General features: G+C 43.9%; 1 protein-coding gene across 5 annotated transcripts in view; it reads left to right on the top strand.

Moving 5' to 3' along the window:
• The first annotated feature begins 8 nt into the window (after window positions 1-8).
• Window positions 9-18,295, top strand: part of CLTCL1 (clathrin heavy chain like 1) — a 34,527-nt gene continuing 16,240 nt past the window's right edge. Inside the window, exons 1-12 of one of the 5 annotated variants that reach the window (XM_027892000.1) lie at window positions 11-185; window positions 8,044-8,251; window positions 8,891-8,893; window positions 12,330-12,598; window positions 12,868-13,029; window positions 13,908-14,021; window positions 15,200-15,373; window positions 15,608-15,805; window positions 16,142-16,342; window positions 16,465-16,617; window positions 17,245-17,367; window positions 18,085-18,222. In XM_027892000.1, the coding sequence (XP_027747801.1) occupies window positions 144-185; window positions 8,044-8,251; window positions 8,891-8,893; window positions 12,330-12,598; window positions 12,868-13,029; window positions 13,908-14,021; window positions 15,200-15,373; window positions 15,608-15,805; window positions 16,142-16,342; window positions 16,465-16,617; window positions 17,245-17,367; window positions 18,085-18,222 (1,785 nt within the window). In that variant the 5' untranslated portion in view covers window positions 11-143. Of the gene's footprint in view, window positions 186-8,043; window positions 8,252-8,890; window positions 8,894-12,329; window positions 12,599-12,867; window positions 13,030-13,907; window positions 14,022-15,199; window positions 15,374-15,607; window positions 15,806-16,141; window positions 16,343-16,464; window positions 16,618-17,244; window positions 17,368-18,084; window positions 18,223-18,295 lie in introns of all 5 variants that reach the window. The other 4 variants (XM_027892002.1, XM_027892004.1, XM_027892001.1 and 1 more) reach the window with 4 other exon arrangements.

Genomic DNA, 18,295 nt, shown 5'->3' with positions numbered 1-18,295 from the left:
GGCGGCGGGCGCGCCGGGCGCCATCCCAGCGAGGGCTCCGCGCCTGCGCCGCTCCCGCCGCCGTGAGGGGAGCACCGGCCCCCGCTCCGCTCCACCGCCCGCCCCTGCCCCGCGCCCCTGCCCCGGGCAGCTCGCCCCCAGCCATGGCCCAGATACTGCCCATTCGCTTCCAGGAGCATTTCCAGGTGAGCGCGGCGGGGCGGCGGCGGAGGCGAGGGGAAGGGGCTCCCCCTCCTCTACCTCACCCCGTCCCTCACAGGGTGGGGGGGGCCGCGGCCTAGGCGGGCCGGGGGCGCGCTGAGGGGCGGGGAGAGGGGGCCAGGCCGCAGGGGGAACCCTCTCCATCCCCTGGGACCCCCTCTGTGCTTTCTTTCCCTCCCTGCGGAGCGCGGCCGCCGTCCCGCTGGGCGCCGCGGGAAGGCGCGCGGGGCCGAGCCCGCCCCCGGTGCGGGCTCCGGGCTGCTTCGTCTGTCTGTCCGTCCGCCCGTCCATCCCTCCATCCATCCCCGGGGCTGCCTCTCCGCGCCGTGCGGAGCGGCCGCGATTTGTGCAGAGTCACTCGCCGCCTGAGGGACCTCCCGCTCCGGGGAGGGGGAGGCGCCGCGCCGGGGCCGCGCCGCTCGCCCCGGGGACCGCGGGCTTTCCCCCTCCCGACTCGGGGGGACGCCGCAGTCTTGCAGAGGCATCGCGGTTTTTCTCTTTTACCGTCACTCAGGATCGTGGAGGTTCTAGGGAACCTCTTTCTGGGCAGCTGCGATGAAATCGGTGAGATGAGGTGCAAGAAAGCATTTGGACTTGGAAGCTGAACAGCTTCTGTCCCTTCTTCCAAACATAACAATATTTTTAAAAAATCCTCCCCCAGAATAGCATAGTTGTCTTAATAGCCTGTGAAAACTCTAATGCCAGCTTTGGAAAAGATCCATGACTAATGGATGCAGCACAGAGAAACCGGTTTATCTGTTTCCTTGTGACCTGGTGGTGAGGGAGGGTTGTAAATGGAGTGAGAGAGCAGCGGTCTCTGAACATGCAGTTTGAGGCAGGAATTAAAGGAATTTGCTAAATGAATGAGAGAACAGGAAGTGGACTTGGCAAGTCATCCTTCTGTCGCTGTACCGCCCCTTTCTGTCAAATCAGGCATCCATTTCAAAATACAAACGGGGCATCATCCCCCTTTGAGGACTTGGTGCCTCTTCAGACATTTTAGCCTGGGAAATGGTTACGGCCACTTCCAGCTCCCTTTGGGAAGTGTTTTTTTGCTGAACTGGGAGAACTGTCCGGGTGACCCTAGAAGGAGCTCTAGCCTGAAAAACAGTAATTAGAGCTAGTGAATTCCAGAAATATCTAATCTCTGTGCCCAAGGGAGCAGACACACCTGTGTCCTCTGAGTTTTCTTGGGTTAGGAGAGTTTAACAGGGTGAAGAATTCTGTTGTCACTCCACCCCCTCCCTGCCTGTGTCCGCTATAGCAGTGATTGTAATAATCTCAGATAGGTTCCTAAGAGCTGCAGTTCTGTTGTCCTACATAAGAAACTTGGGGTCAAAGTGTTTCTGATGTCAGAGAGAAGCATATTCTTACGGTTTCAAACTAGCAAACGTTAACCAATTGCGCTGATTGTGTTTGGTCTATACAACAATGATGAGAGGACATCACACTTAATATGCAGGAGGTGTACTGTGCTGCTTTGCATGTTAAATGACTGTTTCTGCGATTACTGGTGGTGTGTGTCTTGCCACACTGCCAATATCAGCATTGTGGGACCTCAGTTTTGGGTGGGGGGCTCCCCACCTGCTTCTCGAGGGATCTGTACTGAAGTCATATTCTATTTTTTGCTACCACCTGCTTTTGCTCTTAAATAATTTGATCTTATTTAAAGGGCTGATTCTGTGCTTGAGTGACTTTTCCCCAGCGTGAAAGCTGCGTGGAGGAGCAGGGAAAACCTCGGGATGCCCATTGTTAACACGTAGGACCGAATTTCATCAGCATTCACTCTTTCCTGCTTCTCCCCCCAGGCAGAGTGCAGGAGCTCTAGAGCAATGCTGTGCTAAGGAGGAATTGAGATCAGGAGTAGCTGGCAGTAGGAATGCAGTCGGCCTCCTCAGTGCTGCTTCTGCAGTTGTCCCTACATGGTGGGATAAATAGGGAGGGAAAACGAAAGGAATGTGGGAACTCAGAGTGTTTGATCTGGCTGGATATCTGCAGTACAGTTTTATCAGCTCTAACTTGATATTAAGTGTTGTAAACATCTGGAGTCATGAATAAATTATACGTGCTGCTTCTTATTGACTGGTAGGGAACTTGTGAAAACATTAGGCCTTCCCTTCATAATTCTACACTATCACCCATATTTAGCTTTATCAGCTTAATCTCTTCCCCTCTCCCCACTATCCAAACAATTGGCCTGACTACAGTTAAATTATCATATTTAATATTAGTGTAGCAAATATCCTATGCTGCTTTATGATAAATCCAAAAAAGTTACAGTTCCTTGTAATTGTGCTGTTTCAGTGATCCTGAGTTGAATCTTTCCATACCTTAAGTCAATCTGTGTACTGTTTGTACCTGTAGCCTTTCTAATTAATTAATATGGCTTTAAGTGATTAGAAGTTTAGTTAGTGGTATAATTAATTCCAAACTCAGCCTGTTGCTGGTGAAACATGATTTCCCTCAAGTTCAGAGTCTTCCCGAGGTAGTTGTATGTACTTTACTAAAAGGAGAACTGAACCGTGCAGTGCTCTCCAGAGGAGCTAAACATAAGTTGCAGTGCTAAATACTGAACTCTTCTCTCCCACTCTTTCTTGCTGGGAGTGGATAAATGGTAGTGTGAAGTGAAACAGAGATCTTGGTCCACGTCGAATTGGAGGAGTGCTGGGGATCAGCAGACTGTTTACATTCCTTGTGCAGCTCATTTTGCCTTGTGTCGAGCATCCTTCTGACTGAACAGTAGCTCCAAGGCTGTGCAGGAGGAGTGACTGGCAGTCACAGAGCACGGTACATTTGGAGCTGTTACAGCCTGTACGTTCAGGTCCCGTGTGAGCTGAAGGTTGGAGAACAGTGGCAGTGAAAAAAAGATACCCTGGTCTTGTTGGGGTAGAAGGAACTTGAGTCTGTTTAGCTACATTTAATACAATCGAACAGTAGTTTCTAGAGGTGAGCTCTCACTATGCCTTCACAAATTCATAAAGTACTTGCACCTTGCTCATTCTTCCCCCGAGGATATTGAAGTTCAATCCCATAACACGGGAGGGGAGTAAGACAAGGCTTTAGTTTTTATCTGTCTGGTGGCTGCCCAGCTGCAGCGGTGCAGACTCTGCCAAGCCCGCTACAGTGAATTACTAGTGCACACTACTTAAGCTAATGTGATTAAATCAGGTTCTTAACTCCAGTGCTTCTATTGGAGCAGTGAATTATAAATTATTTACCAGATTGAACTCTTGCGAGGGGATTGTAATTTACAGTGGAAGTGCTGTAAAAGACCAAATATGCTGGGACATAGGCTGGGAGCAATACTACTGGAATTCAGTGTACAAAGTGTTCCTGATCTAAAATTAAAACTTTTCCTTTACTTAGTCATTGGTTTTCTCTTAAAAGCGTCTCTTTGTGCCCTAAGCTTTTTTCAGTTCTTGCTAGTCAAAATCTCTGCTTGTCTACAGAGAAGACTGTTGTTTGTGCAGTCTCAGGTTCCAAAGTTGGGGCCTTCATCCCTTAGATGGGGAGGCACACGTTCTGCTTTCTGTTCAATAACTGATCCAGGCTCTTGAGCACAGCCAACTACTGTGAGAAAACTTGTGTGCATGACATGCTCTCCATACCTAAGTGTTGTGCATCTTGGTGAAGCACGGAGAGGCTGAAGTATTGTGGTTTTAGACATAGAGGATGTAGATTTAGTCCCATCATTTTCAAGGCAAAACCGGTTTCTATTTGGATAGTCTGACTTGTCTTATTAAGAATTACTCTCTGCTGTGCAATGGGCATGAGAAAGCTGAATGGCTTTTATGAATTTGCTTTAGATAGACATGTGGACTTAAAAAGCACTCAGGATGTTTGCAAGCTGTAAGTGACTCTTTAGACTTGTATTGAAAAGGTAGGGCTCACTATTGTGACTTGATTCAGCTTATTTGTGCACTGGATTCAGAAGTGCCTTGCACATGGTGGGGAGACTCATTGACAGACATACAGGAACAGTGCATTCTTGGTTTGTAGTATGTTTAAGAAGTGCTTACAGAGCTTTTAGCAGGCAGTTTTTATTGGGATATGTATAGCCTCTGCCCAAGCCCTACTCTTTTCTAATGGCCTTAAACAATTGTTGATCACCTCTAACAAGCATTTCTGCTAGAGCTGTGTGGCATAAAGCTGAAACGGGATATTTAATGAACTCCAGAGAGATATTAAATTCATAGAGTCCTTCTGACTCCTGCATTTAACTGATTGTAGATCCTAATTATTGGAGTGGCAGTATTAGACAGTATGTTAGGCTTAAATATTCCCATTAGACAAATGGACTTGGTTTGTAGACTAGTAGTATTAGTATCTGCGTTGGTCTGTCCTGGCTCAGTCTGGAATTCTTGTGTTAAAAGAAAAAAACCCACAAACATTTTGACTCCATTTCTTAGCAAATGGTACAATGCTGGTAAAAAAAAAGAATAGAGAAAGACTAAACATGGGATTAATAATTGCATTTCATCCTAAGAATGTTTGTATCTTCATTCATGTTGAGAATCAAGCAGTACATCTCAGGTTAATCTTTACCATGTCAGTAAGTTGTCAGTATCTTTAAGATGCTTAATAATAAGTTTGGTATCTAGGGCAGCCTGCAGTAGTAGCAGCTATCTGTGAAGCAAAGATCTTTGTTATCTGCTTGGTTCAGCCTGATGGTGAAGCTGGTGCTGGGCTGTGTGTGTAGATAAAGGGGCGTTAGGGCACGAAAGGGCAGGAGATGCATCAGGCTGTTACTTGTAGAACAGAATGTTACTCTTTCCTTTCCAGGGCTCACTGTAACCTACCTGGGGTGCTTGCTGGGGCTTAGTTGTATTACCCAAAAGTAAAGTGTGGGTGAAATCATGGAAATGATGGTAAATGGAGTCATGGAAATCGTAGTAAGTGTCTTTGGAACCTCTTTGTAATATTGGATCTTTCTTTTCAGAAGAAGGCACCCTTAGTTTGAGAGAGAATACTGCTTGCCTAAGAAGCATAATAAAAAATAAAAATTTAGCAACAGTTGAGAGGCCTGATGTTCACTCCTTTATGAAAATAAAGTACAGGATCACTAATTAATATATACAGACTTCACTAATGGACCTGTAGCACCTTCACCTGAGACCTTTTAAGATACATAGAGAAGTGCTTGCTGTAATAAAGTTTTATTAATTGTGTGCTTGAGGAAGGGGAGAAGGTGCTTTAGAACAACCTAGTGCAGATCATCTCGACAGGTTTGTCCCATCCAGGATGCTGGCTGATGTCTCTTTATTTGGTGGTAGAGCTTGTGTTCTTATGAATATGCCCCTTACACTGCCTCACTTACCATCTCAGGAGGATACTTACTGCTCCCCTGCTGGCAGGAACAGTCTTCACTGTTTCAGACTGCTAAACTGTGAAGTGTTGTCATCATTCCCTAAGGCTTGCAGCATTCCCATAACCATCCTTTAGGAAGTACTGGCATCTTGCCTTTAAAAGATGTTGTGGACTTCCCTAATAATAGAGATGGCATTGATTATCATGCAGAATTCAGCATTGCATTTTCTGAGAGTTTTGCTCGATTTTATAATAGTTAAAATGGGAAATTGACGTAAAATATTATGTGTCATATTGAAGATACCCAAAATGTTATTCTTCAACGTGGACCAAACTTTGGAGTGAATAATCGTGGGCTTAAAGCTGAACTCAAGTAGGAAATGCCTCAAGGTTCTCACTATGCAAAGCAGGTGGCCAGGGGCTGTCTCTTGAAGAGTAGGTCAGACTGAAGCACACTAATTGAGAAGAGACCTGGAGGAAGCTCCAGTGCTCTGGAAATACATCTGGATTTGGATTCATTAAATCAATGCTGTTTAATCTCTTGACCACTCTAGTGATGCTTAACTGGTCTCTTAGAATGGGCTGTGCTCTGTTGGCAGATGGACTCGGATCGTGCTCAGCATTAAAATGCTCAAGTGTCTGCTGTGAACAATGTCCCACAATATGTGGACATGGTCTGACTCAGAGCATGAGGGCAACAACAATGGAATTTAGAGCCCGTCCTTTATTCCTCTGTTGTTCAAGGTCGCAGAAGTTGGTGGAACTACAACTTGCGTGTTTATTGGGTACTAAAATGTTCTGTGTTACACATGAGAGGTACAGGAGTTGTCTTGGTATGGGAACTTCTTTCCTTTCTGACAGACAGCCTGTAACAGCCGCCTGCCCGGCAGATCTGTTTTCAGAGCTCCAGGTGCCAGCACGTTCTGAGGACCTTGTGCCTAAATGTTGATTCTCTTTTGGAATGAAGGGCACCTGCTGAAGTTGAGTAGCGTGTATTGAAGTATTTGCCTGTGAAGGGAGGTGTAGCTGGATGGCTCTCAATGCTGCTGAGAGACTCTCTCAGGAATGAGTAACCATCCTTCTCCGCATGCGTGCACTGGGCTCGTGTTGCGTTACTGAAACCTGAGTCTGTTGAGATTTGCAGTTACTGAGCTGAGTGGTTCTTCATTAGTCAGCTCAACAGAAAACAAACAATTCCTGAGGCGTTCTTGGGCACAGTCCTGGCACACCACACTTGTAGGTATCTGTTACATACCCAATTTACAGTTTAAGTGAGTAGCTTTACAGAAGCTGTAACAAACCATGATCAGCCACTTCAAACACATGAAAACAGTATTTGCGATGCCATCACAGGTCTTCTTGCCCAAGGGGTTTATAGTCTACTGTAGGCAGGCCCTGGTGCTGTGTATCAAAGGAGCCTAATGACTCAGTGATGCTGGTGGTAGACTCTGTCCTCTCTCCTTGGGGGCAGTAATTTTTCACTTGCAGTTCACTGAAAAGCAGTGTAGGTTAATCCCTTGAGAGGCTTCAGTGAAGCTGATACAGTTCCTGTGCTTGAAAAGCATTGCTCTGGGGCATAAAGCAGGTGCTCAGGCTTGTCACAGTTACTGTTATATAAAATGTGGGTTGCATACCAAGCTGGGGTGTGCTGGGCAGGTAAACCTGATTTACTGCAGACTGATGGAACAGTGGTGCTGCCACCTCCTCCTGTTAGCCCGAGATTGAGAGTGAATGCAAACAAAGTGTAACACGAAAGGATGAAAATGAGAAATGGCCAACTTCTAGGGCAGCCTATTCAGCAGCACAAAATGACTCCAAGTTGCATTAAGAGTAGTAACTCCTTTGTTCCTGCTGTTGGTGGTTCAGCACAAGTTAATGTTTTGAGGGTTGGGCATAAGGCTGGAGGGGCCTGCATTGCAATCCCAGCCTTTATGTTGAACCAAGTGGCACAACCTCTTGTGCAAGGAGAGATGGAATGACTGATTATTTTAACACATTTTTCTTAGCTTTTACTGGTAAAAATTAGATTCTAAGAAGATGAACAAGTGTAGTTGTAAAAATAGGCCGTTTGAGACCTGCTAGGTAGACTTCATTCCGTACTGTTGCTAGGAATGGGTTACATAAGGGTAATTGGTTCTTTCTGTATGACCCACTGATCCTGAATGTTGTAGTTCTGCCACTTAAATTTTGAATATCAAATTTGCCAACCTTGTTAAAACTGGAATAGTGATGCTACTGCTATTATTCAGTCTGTCACATTACTAGAACCAGGTTAAGCTGAAGTTAAATCTCCTTTTAGTTTGCATCAATAACACAAGTTTGGAATGTTTTTGGGACCTAAATACTGACAGTTGTGTAGTTCTTTACCTATGGAACAAAGTGAATCAGAAGATAAGTCATAGTTCAATAGTACACATTCTGGTCAGAGAAGTTTGTCAGTCTTGCATTTCCTTCTGGAGGACATTTAGACATAGAGGCTTGACTTAGACCTTCAACATGGAAAGGATAATAAAGCACTCTCTTTTGTCTCTCTAGCTCCAAAATCTGGGCATTAACCCAGCAAACATTGGATTCAGCACCCTCACAATGGAATCTGACAAGTTCATCTGCATCAGGGAGAAGGTGGGAGAGCAGGCACAAGTAGTGATAATTGACATGAGCGATCCCACAACGCCCATCAGACGCCCAATTTCTGCAGAAAGTGCCATCATGAATCCAGCCTCCAAAGTAATAGCCCTGAAAGGTGAGTAACCCTTGGTCACTGCAGTGTGGAAACTGCTGTTTAGCTGCATTACTGCTTATGAAAGCTCTTCAGCTCTATGTAAATTTTCTAAGAAGAATGTATATGAGGATAAGAATTCTTGCCTGAACTTGCATGCTGTATTTTTGGCAGTAGATCTTTCAGTAATCTTTGGATGATTTGCCTCCAAGTGGGTGTGAGATGCTTGGACCTGGCACTGCAGCCTCCTATCCTCGCTGAGGACCAGGTCAGCATCTGGTATGCTTTCCCTTTAACCAGGTATTGTAAACTTAATGGACACTTGTATAGATGTAGAGCCATTCTTATTTTCTGTACTGTCCTGGCCCTTTTCTGTAGCTCTGTAGGGTTCATGAGATAGCAATAAAAATGTCATAAGGATAGCCAGTAGCTGTGAAAGTCTGAATGTACAAGCATGTTAAGTTTGACAGTCGTGAGGTCTTGGAGCTAAAAGACCTCTGCTTACCAGTACCTGTGGTGCTGTTACAACCTTTAGGTAGCACTCTGAGCTCAAGTAATTTTTAATTCATCTCTGGTTCTTTTTTCAAATGACCAACATCTGGTATTTAATCTCAATAACTATTACTGACTATTTACTTTTCTTCCTGCATCTTATCTAAACAGATGGTGAGTGAACTTTGTCCTGACATTTTGTGTTCAGTAGTTCAGAATGGTCTAATCTCATAAAAAGTACTGAACTTTGAGGTGGCCATTTGACAGTTCACTTCATAGCCAGGTGGGGGATTCTTAATCCTCAACTGGCATTACAGTGACAATGTCTCCATTGGCTCGTTTCCCACCATTTGGCTGCTTTGACTATTGACTGTACCGAGTGAAGGCAGAGTGTGCTCTCAGTGTCTGTGTTTGTGTGTGTATGTGATGGAAGTACAGTTGATAGACAAAATGAAGTTGCAATATTTTTATGAGAGACCTCTGCTAGCATGTCCTGTGTGCTATTCATTTTTGCCTAAGTGTGGTTTTTATTGTGAAAAATCATGGTGAAATTACTTAGGGGTCCAAGAAATAACTGTTCCTCAGAACCAGCACAAAACCTGTACCTTCTTGTCTTTGATCTCAGGCTTACACTGACATCAGGTGAAAACTGAAGTGTGAATGTTTAACTTCAGCTGAATCTGTGATTTAGCTGAGGGAGTTATACATCTTGCAAAGCTCTGCCTTACCCGGGGTATGGGCAAAGGTAACAATGAAAAAAAGTTTGCATCTGTTAAGAGTTCACTGTCCTTAATCTTGGACCCCTTTAATCAAACTGTATTGGCAAGGAAAGTGCCTTCTCTACACTAGCAGAGCTTCATCTACCACTTAAAAGGAAACTATATAATCTGGGTTTAAAACTAACATACTAATGAACTAACATATTAAATGAATTATCATGAGCTTCAAAGAATGTAGCTTTATTCTTGCCAGTTAAGACTTGCTCAAAAGGAGTATTGCTCTGTCCATTCAGAGTGAATAAATCTGTCCTCTGAACAGATAAGGTTGAGTTAATGATGAGATACAAAGTTGTGTTGTCAAATGTTGCAAACTTAATGATCTCTTCTGTAAGTAAGCTAATGATCAGAGGGTTGGGTAGAAAAGAGGAGCTTCATAAAAATAGAGCTACCTAACCAGTATGTTACCCATGATAATGCAAAGACATGGTTTAAGTCAGTCTGGCACTCCAGACTTTTCCCTGCTGATTGAGTGAGGCTTCAGTGGTCAAAATGGTTGCATATTGTGACTCAGTGTGCCATGATTGGGATTGCTCATAATCCCAGGATTATTGAGCAATAAATGTACAAACCCACCCTCAGAAAAAGAAATGAAATGGGGTTTGATTTAAACTGAAATACAGTATGCACAATTTCATTTCTGGGTTGCATGTGGCATTCTCCTGGTGTACCAAGATTTATTCATTGTCCTTGTGTTCATGATTCTCTTGCTTTGTTCTGTACTGAGAGTACCAGCAGTCGGTGTCAGTGGAGAATGCAGCACTCGGGGGTGCTTCCATTCTTTGTGGAATGGAGCAACTTCATGCTCCAGTGAACTGAAATGTAAATTCTTGTTCTAGTGTTCAGAAAACAAATCTGCTTACTTGACTACACCTGTGCAGTCTAAGTAGACTCATCAGTTTGGTAGTTTCATCAGAAACACTTACATGTAAGAGTCTGGCTTTTTGTCCTGGATCTTGGCCTAATAAAGTGTTCAAGTAGACATGAGACTCAAATGCACACTTGCCCTTGCTATGACTTCATAGCAGATCCTGCTCTCTCTGAATCCAAATAAGGGATCTTTTTTTGTAGTTTAATTACAGTTTAGGGTTGTGAAGTTCAAATTTATGTTGCCACACTTAGGGAATTGTATACCTATGGCTCCTGCAGCTCCCAGCATCCAGAGCTGAACTGCTTAATGAAGCTTCTAAAACCATTTCCAACCGTAACACAGCAGTCAAATTAAGTCTAGAAAATAGACAAACATGAGCTTTTAGTTCTCTTCAGTAGCTTGTTCATTTCTTTTATGTTCTTAAAACTAGGAAGGACATCCTGCTTCCTTTTCAGGAAGACTGTCCTTAGGAGCAGTGTCTGGATGCACATGCTGGTATTGCTGTTTAGATGGTGATCAGAACCCTTCCAGAACTACTGCACGTGAGGCTGCACACTGTGGGAGTTCAAAATCCATCCCTCAATAGCACCAGGGCACTGCTGGACAGGTTGTTGTCTAGTACAGTAAATATGCTGTTTCCAGCTATTAATTCACAGACCTGGGCTTATTGCATCTGTCTAATACAGCACCTGCATGTGCAGAGCAAGGTGTTGATGAAGAGGCTGCTTTTGGTCCCAGGAAGGTTAGCAAGCTGTCCTGGGAATTGGCTGAACAGGTTGACAGTTCTTTCTTTATGCAGTTAAACCAGGCAGCAAATGCTGCATGTGGAAGTTCTGAGGTGTTGTGTTGTCTCCTGGCACTGCATTAAACTAATATGATCAATTCACTGTATAAATTATGCTAAACTGTTATAGGGCACTTGGAGATACTTATTAGCTTGGGATTAGTATCTCTTGAAAATGATTCCTCTGTGGCCAGCAGCCTTTATCTATCAACGAATGTCTCCCACTTGGCAGTCACAAGTGTTACTAACAGGAAACACTTTTGAAATGTGGATAGAAATAATGGCATTACAAGGCAATACTCTGGCAGTCTGAGTGGGTGTCTTGTGAACAGAAAACAATATTCCTGGAGCTGAGTTCTCTCATCTGTAGTGAAATAAAACATTGCTTTGACTTCCTGAAAGGAATAGATTCCCTTATTCTTTATAGGTTGGTTCAACTAACACTGGTTTTAGGCCTGCACTTACTAGGGTAGGGCTTCTGGTAGTTAAACGGAATACTAAAATCAAGCCCAAACTTGCAGTATAGTTTCCAAAATCAAGAAGCAGTAATCTTAACTGGAACTAAAGCTCCAAACCTTTCTATAGTCTTTCTGAACTTTTGACTGGCCTCTTCAGTAGGCACTTGTTGTACAGAGTCCATCTAGTTCAGGGTGCAGTTCATCCGACAGAGGAATGAAGTGGGAGCTGGGATCTTTGGCTGTCTCGAGCTGTTGTAAATCTCATGCTGTTGGACTCAGTCCAGCTCATCTACAGCAGCTACTAAATGGACACAAACTGGAGCCATTCTCTGTAATGAATGACATCTGCTAGACACCTGTAACTTGGCATACCAGTGCTGCCACCTAAACAAGAGTTTACACAAGCTCTGTAGCTTAGACTGTCTTTTAACTATAGCTTATAGTTAATTGTCTCTGCTTGTCAGTTGTTGGAATGTCTGTGTAAGTGTCTGTAAGAGGGATGTGTTTTGTTTTCAGGATAGTAGAGGTGTTGGGGGTGGAGAGGGGATTCTGTTTAAAAATCAAGTATCAAAGGAGACTCAGATGTGACAGGACACAAACCCTGTCTGTAACACCACTGGTGTTTAACCCAGTGGGTTAAACTGGGTGCTTGTAAATAGGCAGACTAGGATGGCCATTGTGGTGATTGATCTGTGATGTTCTTGGATTTTTGTCATCCTAGCTGGGAAAACACTTCAGATCTTTAACATCGAGATGAAAAGTAAAATGAAAGCCCACACAATGGCAGAAGAAGTGATCTTCTGGAAGTGGATATCTGTGAATACAGTTGCCTTGGTGACAGAGACAGCAGTCTACCACTGGAGCATGGAGGGAGAATCGCAACCCCAGAAGATGTTTGACAGACATGCCAGTCTTGCAGGCTGCCAGATCATCAATTACAGAACAGATGAACACCAAAAATGGCTGCTGCTGATAGGAATTTCAGCACAGGTAAGTTCCCAGGAAATGGCTTGTTATGAAGACAGCTGGGAGAGCCCTGGCCCCACTTCACTTAATGGCTGCTATAGTTTCTTAACTTTGGCTTCTATAGATCAAAAATTCAAAAATATCTTTAGGAGGGAATCACCTGACTTGCAGTACAGTTCAAGCATTGGAGGAGGGGATGAGAGGCATTTGCTGCTTTTTAGTTTACTGTCCCTAAGGTCTTGCTACAAACATTTGAAATCTTACCTGTACAAGCTGACCTTTCTTTTTTCCAGCAAAATCGTGTGGTTGGTGCAATGCAGCTCTACTCGGTTGATAGAAAAGTCTCCCAGCCTATAGAAGGCCACGCAGCAGCTTTTGCAGAATTCAAAATAGAGGGAAATGCCAAACCTTCTACCCTCTTCTGTTTTGCTGTGAGGAGTCCTGCTGGAGGCAAGGTAAAGCCTGCAGCCGTGTTCCTGTTGTGCTGGAGCAGAACTCGGTGCTAACAGAACTTCAGTGCTCACACACTCAGTGTGTGCTCTCTGAACGAGAGAGAACCCCGTGGGCAGCATGTTTGGTCAGCATCAAAACACTGCCTTTCAATAGCATAAAAACTGCGAAAAGTCGAGTTCCTTGGGTGAAACTTAAACCTAAGAACAAATGTAGATACAATGAGAACTGAGCCCAGGATGTTAAAACATCAGTTTATGTCCGTGTGGAGTTCTCTGTGTGTATGAGGTAGTCATTTAAGCAGTCTCATATGTCTTGAGTTCAGTACAGGAAGAGACTAGATAAGCTGTAGTGCTGTAGGTGTGTTGTTTGCATCAAACTGAATGTGGAATTCAGTAGCAGTTGAATATACTAAAACTGCTGAGCAGTGTATAAAGAGCTGAGGTAACACCAAAATAAATGTCTGGACATTTGTAGTCTTGTCATGCAAAACTGATGAATTGACAAATCTGAGTGTGCTGGTCTTGGCTGGGATAGGGTTAACTTTCTTCTTAGCCCCATACCAGCCTCTTTGAAGAAAGTTAACTCTACCCCAGCTAAAACCAGCACACTGACTCAAAACATCTTGAACGGGATGTCTTGTATAGGAATAGTCTCTTTTCATGGAAAATGTTATTGTTTGGGTTTTTTTAAAAAATCTTTTCCCAGTTTTTAATTTGTCAAGTTCCAGAAAACTTACCACTCTGAATATGTGGAGCACAGCTCCCCAGACTGTGTTGGCCAAATGTGGCAGATGACTTCAGCAGCATATCAGAGGAGAGGAACTTCTTTCATGTGGCTGTACTTGCAGGCAATCTTGTGACATGAACTCTCTTCTTCCTAGCTACACATAATTGAAGTAGGTCAGCCAGCTACTGGAAATCAGCCATTTGTTAAGAAAGCTGTTGATGTGTTTTTCCCACCCGAGGCGCAAACAGACTTTCCTGTGGCAATGCAGGTAAATACATGACCTCTCAAAAAATGAACTTTATAGCCTGGCAAGCAGCTGCCATCTCTATGTAAAGAATGCTTTTCACTAATGCTTTGCTGTCAATTCTTCCTGGTTCTGGGAGGGGTGTTAATAGGTTTGTGGAAGGTAGCCTTGGACATTAAAACAGTAACTCATATATATATAGACTGTTCTTATATTTGTCTAGATGTCAACTTTAGATTGTATTTAAAAATAATAAAACAAAGAAAAAGCCCCGATAAAGTCCCTACCAAAAAGCCTCAAACCATGAAAGCAACAAAACAGACCCAAAAAACCCTCTCAACAGTGTCTTCAGGTATTGAGCTTCCTACTGATGTTTGGAGTTCTAGCTAAGAATAATAGCATACCTTTTGTAGTAGCTGCATGGAAAAGGCAATTTGGGACATTAGTGGGAGGTTCTTCAGGAGAGAACACAGCTGGTTGTTTTCACAGACCAGACTTCACTTAGAATGTCTGTGGTTGTAGAAATTGTGTAATAAAAGCACGACTATCTCAGGGCATGCAACTGCTGAGGAGTCTCACAGACCAGCTTCATAAATGGACCAAGAGATGCCTTAAACAAAGGTGTTTAAATCCTGTTCATGGCAGGATTCATGTGGCTCTGTACTTCAGCTTGAGGCTTCATTAAGAGAATATCCAAAGACTTATTCCAAAGGGAAGGTTCTTCTTTGTCTGAAGACTGTTTTGGCTTGAAAGCCTCCCCAGTTTCAGTGATTCCACAGGTAAACTGGAGTACTCACTAGATGAGTTTGGCTCAGGTTCTGCTGGTGCTTTGGGTATGCTTTGTCGGAAGAGAGTGGGTTCATCTCATTAGTATTTCTGAAGAGGAACTTGTACTGACATATCTAGAGTAGAATTCTAATTATGCCCCAACTTTCTCCCTCAGCCCAGCTCATTAGGATGAGGAGTATGTCCTTTGCTGCAGATGAATTTTAATTTCCCTTCAACCTCTCTGTTCACTGGAGCTATGCCTGCAAATGGCCAGCAAAGCTTTTGAATCTGTAAGAAGAAGCCTGAAGCTATATTTGTTCTTAGTGTCACTACAAAGGCATGTCACTGCAGTACTTTCTTGTGACTAGGCTAAAGGCAGCTGTCTTAGCTGTTACAGGACTGGTTTTGACTAATAAACCCCCATCTTTTGGCAGATTGGAATCAAGCATGGTGTTATCTATCTGATCACCAAGTATGGCTACATCCACATGTATGACTTGGAGTCTGGAGTGTGCATCTACATGAACCGTATTAGCGCTGACACCATCTTTGTCACAGCTCCTCATGAACCTACCTCAGGCATTATTGGTGTGAACAAAAAAGGACAGGTAACAAATCCACCGTTCTGTTTCTGAGCCCGCTAAAGTTCAGATGGAAAGTAACAAACCTAATGAGTGACTTGATGCCGCAAATGTCCTGGAAGGGAGCAAGTGACTATTTGATTAATCGTTTTTTAATCTCTCCTCGTACAGAACTACTTGGAGGAGAACTTGGTTTTTTTAATAATTCATAGTAGTTGTGGAAAGGACAGTGCTCCTCAATATTCCCCTTGTCCTTTCCAGGTGCTTTCTGTGTGTGTTGAGGAAGACAACATCGTGAACTATGCTACGAGTGTTCTCCAGAATCCTGACCTGGGACTGCGTATGGCCATACGGAGTAACCTGGCTGGGGCAGAGGAATTGTTTGCCAGGAAGTTTAACACACTGTTTGCTCAAGGAAACTATGCAGAGGCTGCTAAAGTAGCTGCATCTGCTCCAAAGGTAAAGCTTAGAAGTCAAGGGGATTTGCCTTTAGTTTAGTCAGAACTTGACATTCAAAACATAAAGTGCTGCAATATCAGCCTTGGTTCGCTGCAGTCTTGTAGTGGTTCTGACTAATGTATTTTCCTGAATCTCATAAAGGAGTGTCTGCCCTACTTTTCCAACCAGACTGGACTTGCTGTGGCCACTGACTTCTTGCTAGGATGTCATTGCTTTGATGGCCTCCATCCTGGAGGCCTAAAAGTAGATGCTTCAGTGTCTACCTTAGCACCTGTTTTTTTGACTAATGTTCAGTCTTCACTAATTAAATATCGCTTCTCTCTTGTGCCTCTTCAGGGAATTCTACGTACCAGTGATACAATTAGGAAGTTCCAGAGCGTACCAGCTCAGCCTGGGCAGGCCTCTCCCCTGCTCCAGTACTTTGGAATATTGCTCGACCAGGGCCAGCTGAACAAGTTTGAGTCTCTGGAGCTGTGTCGCCCTGTCCTGCAGCAGGGCCGCAAACAGCTCCTGGAGAAGTGGCTGAAGGAAGACAAGGTAGGCTCGGTCATCATACTGGCCTGCTCGTGTTGCCTCGTAACAGCTGAGTGTGAACAAAACTTTTGTTGACCTTGCATCTCTGAATTCTTCTGCTTGACAAAATACCCCTTTGACTTCAGCTGGAGTGCTCAGAGGAGCTGGGAGACTTGGTGAAGACGGCTGACCCCACCCTCGCGCTCAGTGTCTACCTTCGCGCCAACGTGCCAAACAAAGTCATTCAGTGCTTCGCTGAAACCGGTCAATTCCAGAAAATAGTGCTCTATGCTAAGAAGGTAAAGTTGTTTATCACAAACTGCAGGCTCTATCTTATATTGAGTGTGTGCATTCTCAAGCTATCTCCCATGAGATAAGTTTGATTCTTGTCAGTTAAAACTGATAAGTAGGTAAGATTGAGAAACTGTTTTTTGTTATAGTGCAAATCATAGTGTATTACTGCAGTCTGAGCAGTCTGCAAAAAATAAAATTCAAAACATCCAGAATTTTATGAACTGTCAGATTAATGGACTGACTCAAGCTTATTCTGGAGAATAGAGATAAGATTCTTCCTAAATTCATAAGACTTTTGGTTTGTGGACTGTTAAAAAAAACTGCCTACTGTCCACTTGCAAGTCTAGGACTTTCCTTGATAAATGGCACCTTAAGACTGTTGAAAGATTTGTCCCAAGCAGTTTTCTTACCTAGCAGGAGAAATGCCCTGGCACAAGTTCAGTTAGTAAGCAGGTGAATACTGAATTTCTGTGTCAACAAGACAAGCAGTGCTTTTGTTTGAGAATTCCCGGGAGATGGGGGATGGGCACAGCAAGCTCACAGCAGTTCATAGTCCCTGTGCTAAAGAATCTGAAGGCTGAGCAGATGTGAAAAGCTTCCAAAACATGTGTGACTGTTTCTGAAATCTCCAGGTTGGCTATACCCCAGACTGGATCTTTCTGCTGAGAAGTGTGATGAGAGTCAGTCCAGAGCAAGGCCTGCAGTTCTCTCAGATGCTGGTACAGGATGAGGAGCCACTGGCTAACATTAACCAGGTGATGCCTACAACAACAGTACTGGTCTCTTTCTAGCCCGAGGTAATAGCATAGTACCATTCTGGGGACTGGTAAGGCTAGTTCAGATCTCTGGTTGTCTGGTTAGTTTAGTCAATTCTCTAATCTAGTCCAGTTTGGCTACCATTAAGTCTTTAGAGGCAAGTGTGTTCTCAAGTTCTTGTGGAAGCTTTCTGGTTTATTGATAACAAATCTGCCACAGGCTTGGCCTAAGCAGTAGAGTGTTACTGTCCTGCTGTGGGCTTTAGTGGAACATTAACTCTTGCCTTGCAGAGAACTTACAGAAAGATGAACAAATAGGTTGAGTACTGGCTGCCAGTGACCACTTGTTAAATAGACAGAGAAATGGGGCAGCATTTTGCATTATTAAATAAATAACTGAATCTACTTCTTGGCTTTTCTTGTAGCAACTATCCCAGTAAGAGAGAAAGGTTGGGATTTGCATGCTATGTTAGAACTAAATAGAGTGGGTGGCAAAAGCTGGCATAATAGCTCAGAGTAATGCACTTCTTCCATTCTGGAGAAAAACAGTGTGAAACTTGCCTCTCTGCTGCCATGGTAGTAATCCTCTGAAAATAAGGGGAATGCAGCATAGCGGTGCTGTGATGAGCTGCCTTTCTAGCCAGGCTGTTGATATACATAGAAAATTGTGCATGTGTGTACACAGAGCCCTTTCTTTAACTTGACCACTCTCAACAGATTGTGGATGTGTTCATGGAGCACAGTCTCCTTCAGCAGTGCACGTCCTTTTTGTTGGATGCCTTGAAAAACAACCGCCCTGCAGAAGGACACCTTCAGACTCGGCTCCTGGAAATGAATTTGATTCATGCCCCGCAGGTGAGACCTCTCAGCACAGTTCCCCAGGAAAGGGGAGAGACAGCAGTAGACTTGCACAAGAGTATGATGCCTA

Source organism: Empidonax traillii, unplaced genomic scaffold (genome assembly GCF_003031625.1).
Source record: "Empidonax traillii isolate 1590-97213 ecotype Southwest subspecies unplaced genomic scaffold, ASM303162v1 scaffold338:size1951571, whole genome shotgun sequence".
Classification (NCBI taxonomy): domain Eukaryota; kingdom Metazoa; phylum Chordata; class Aves; order Passeriformes; family Tyrannidae; genus Empidonax; species Empidonax traillii.
Note: the sequence above shows the minus strand (reverse complement) of the source record. Positions and strands in the feature narration are given on the sequence as shown.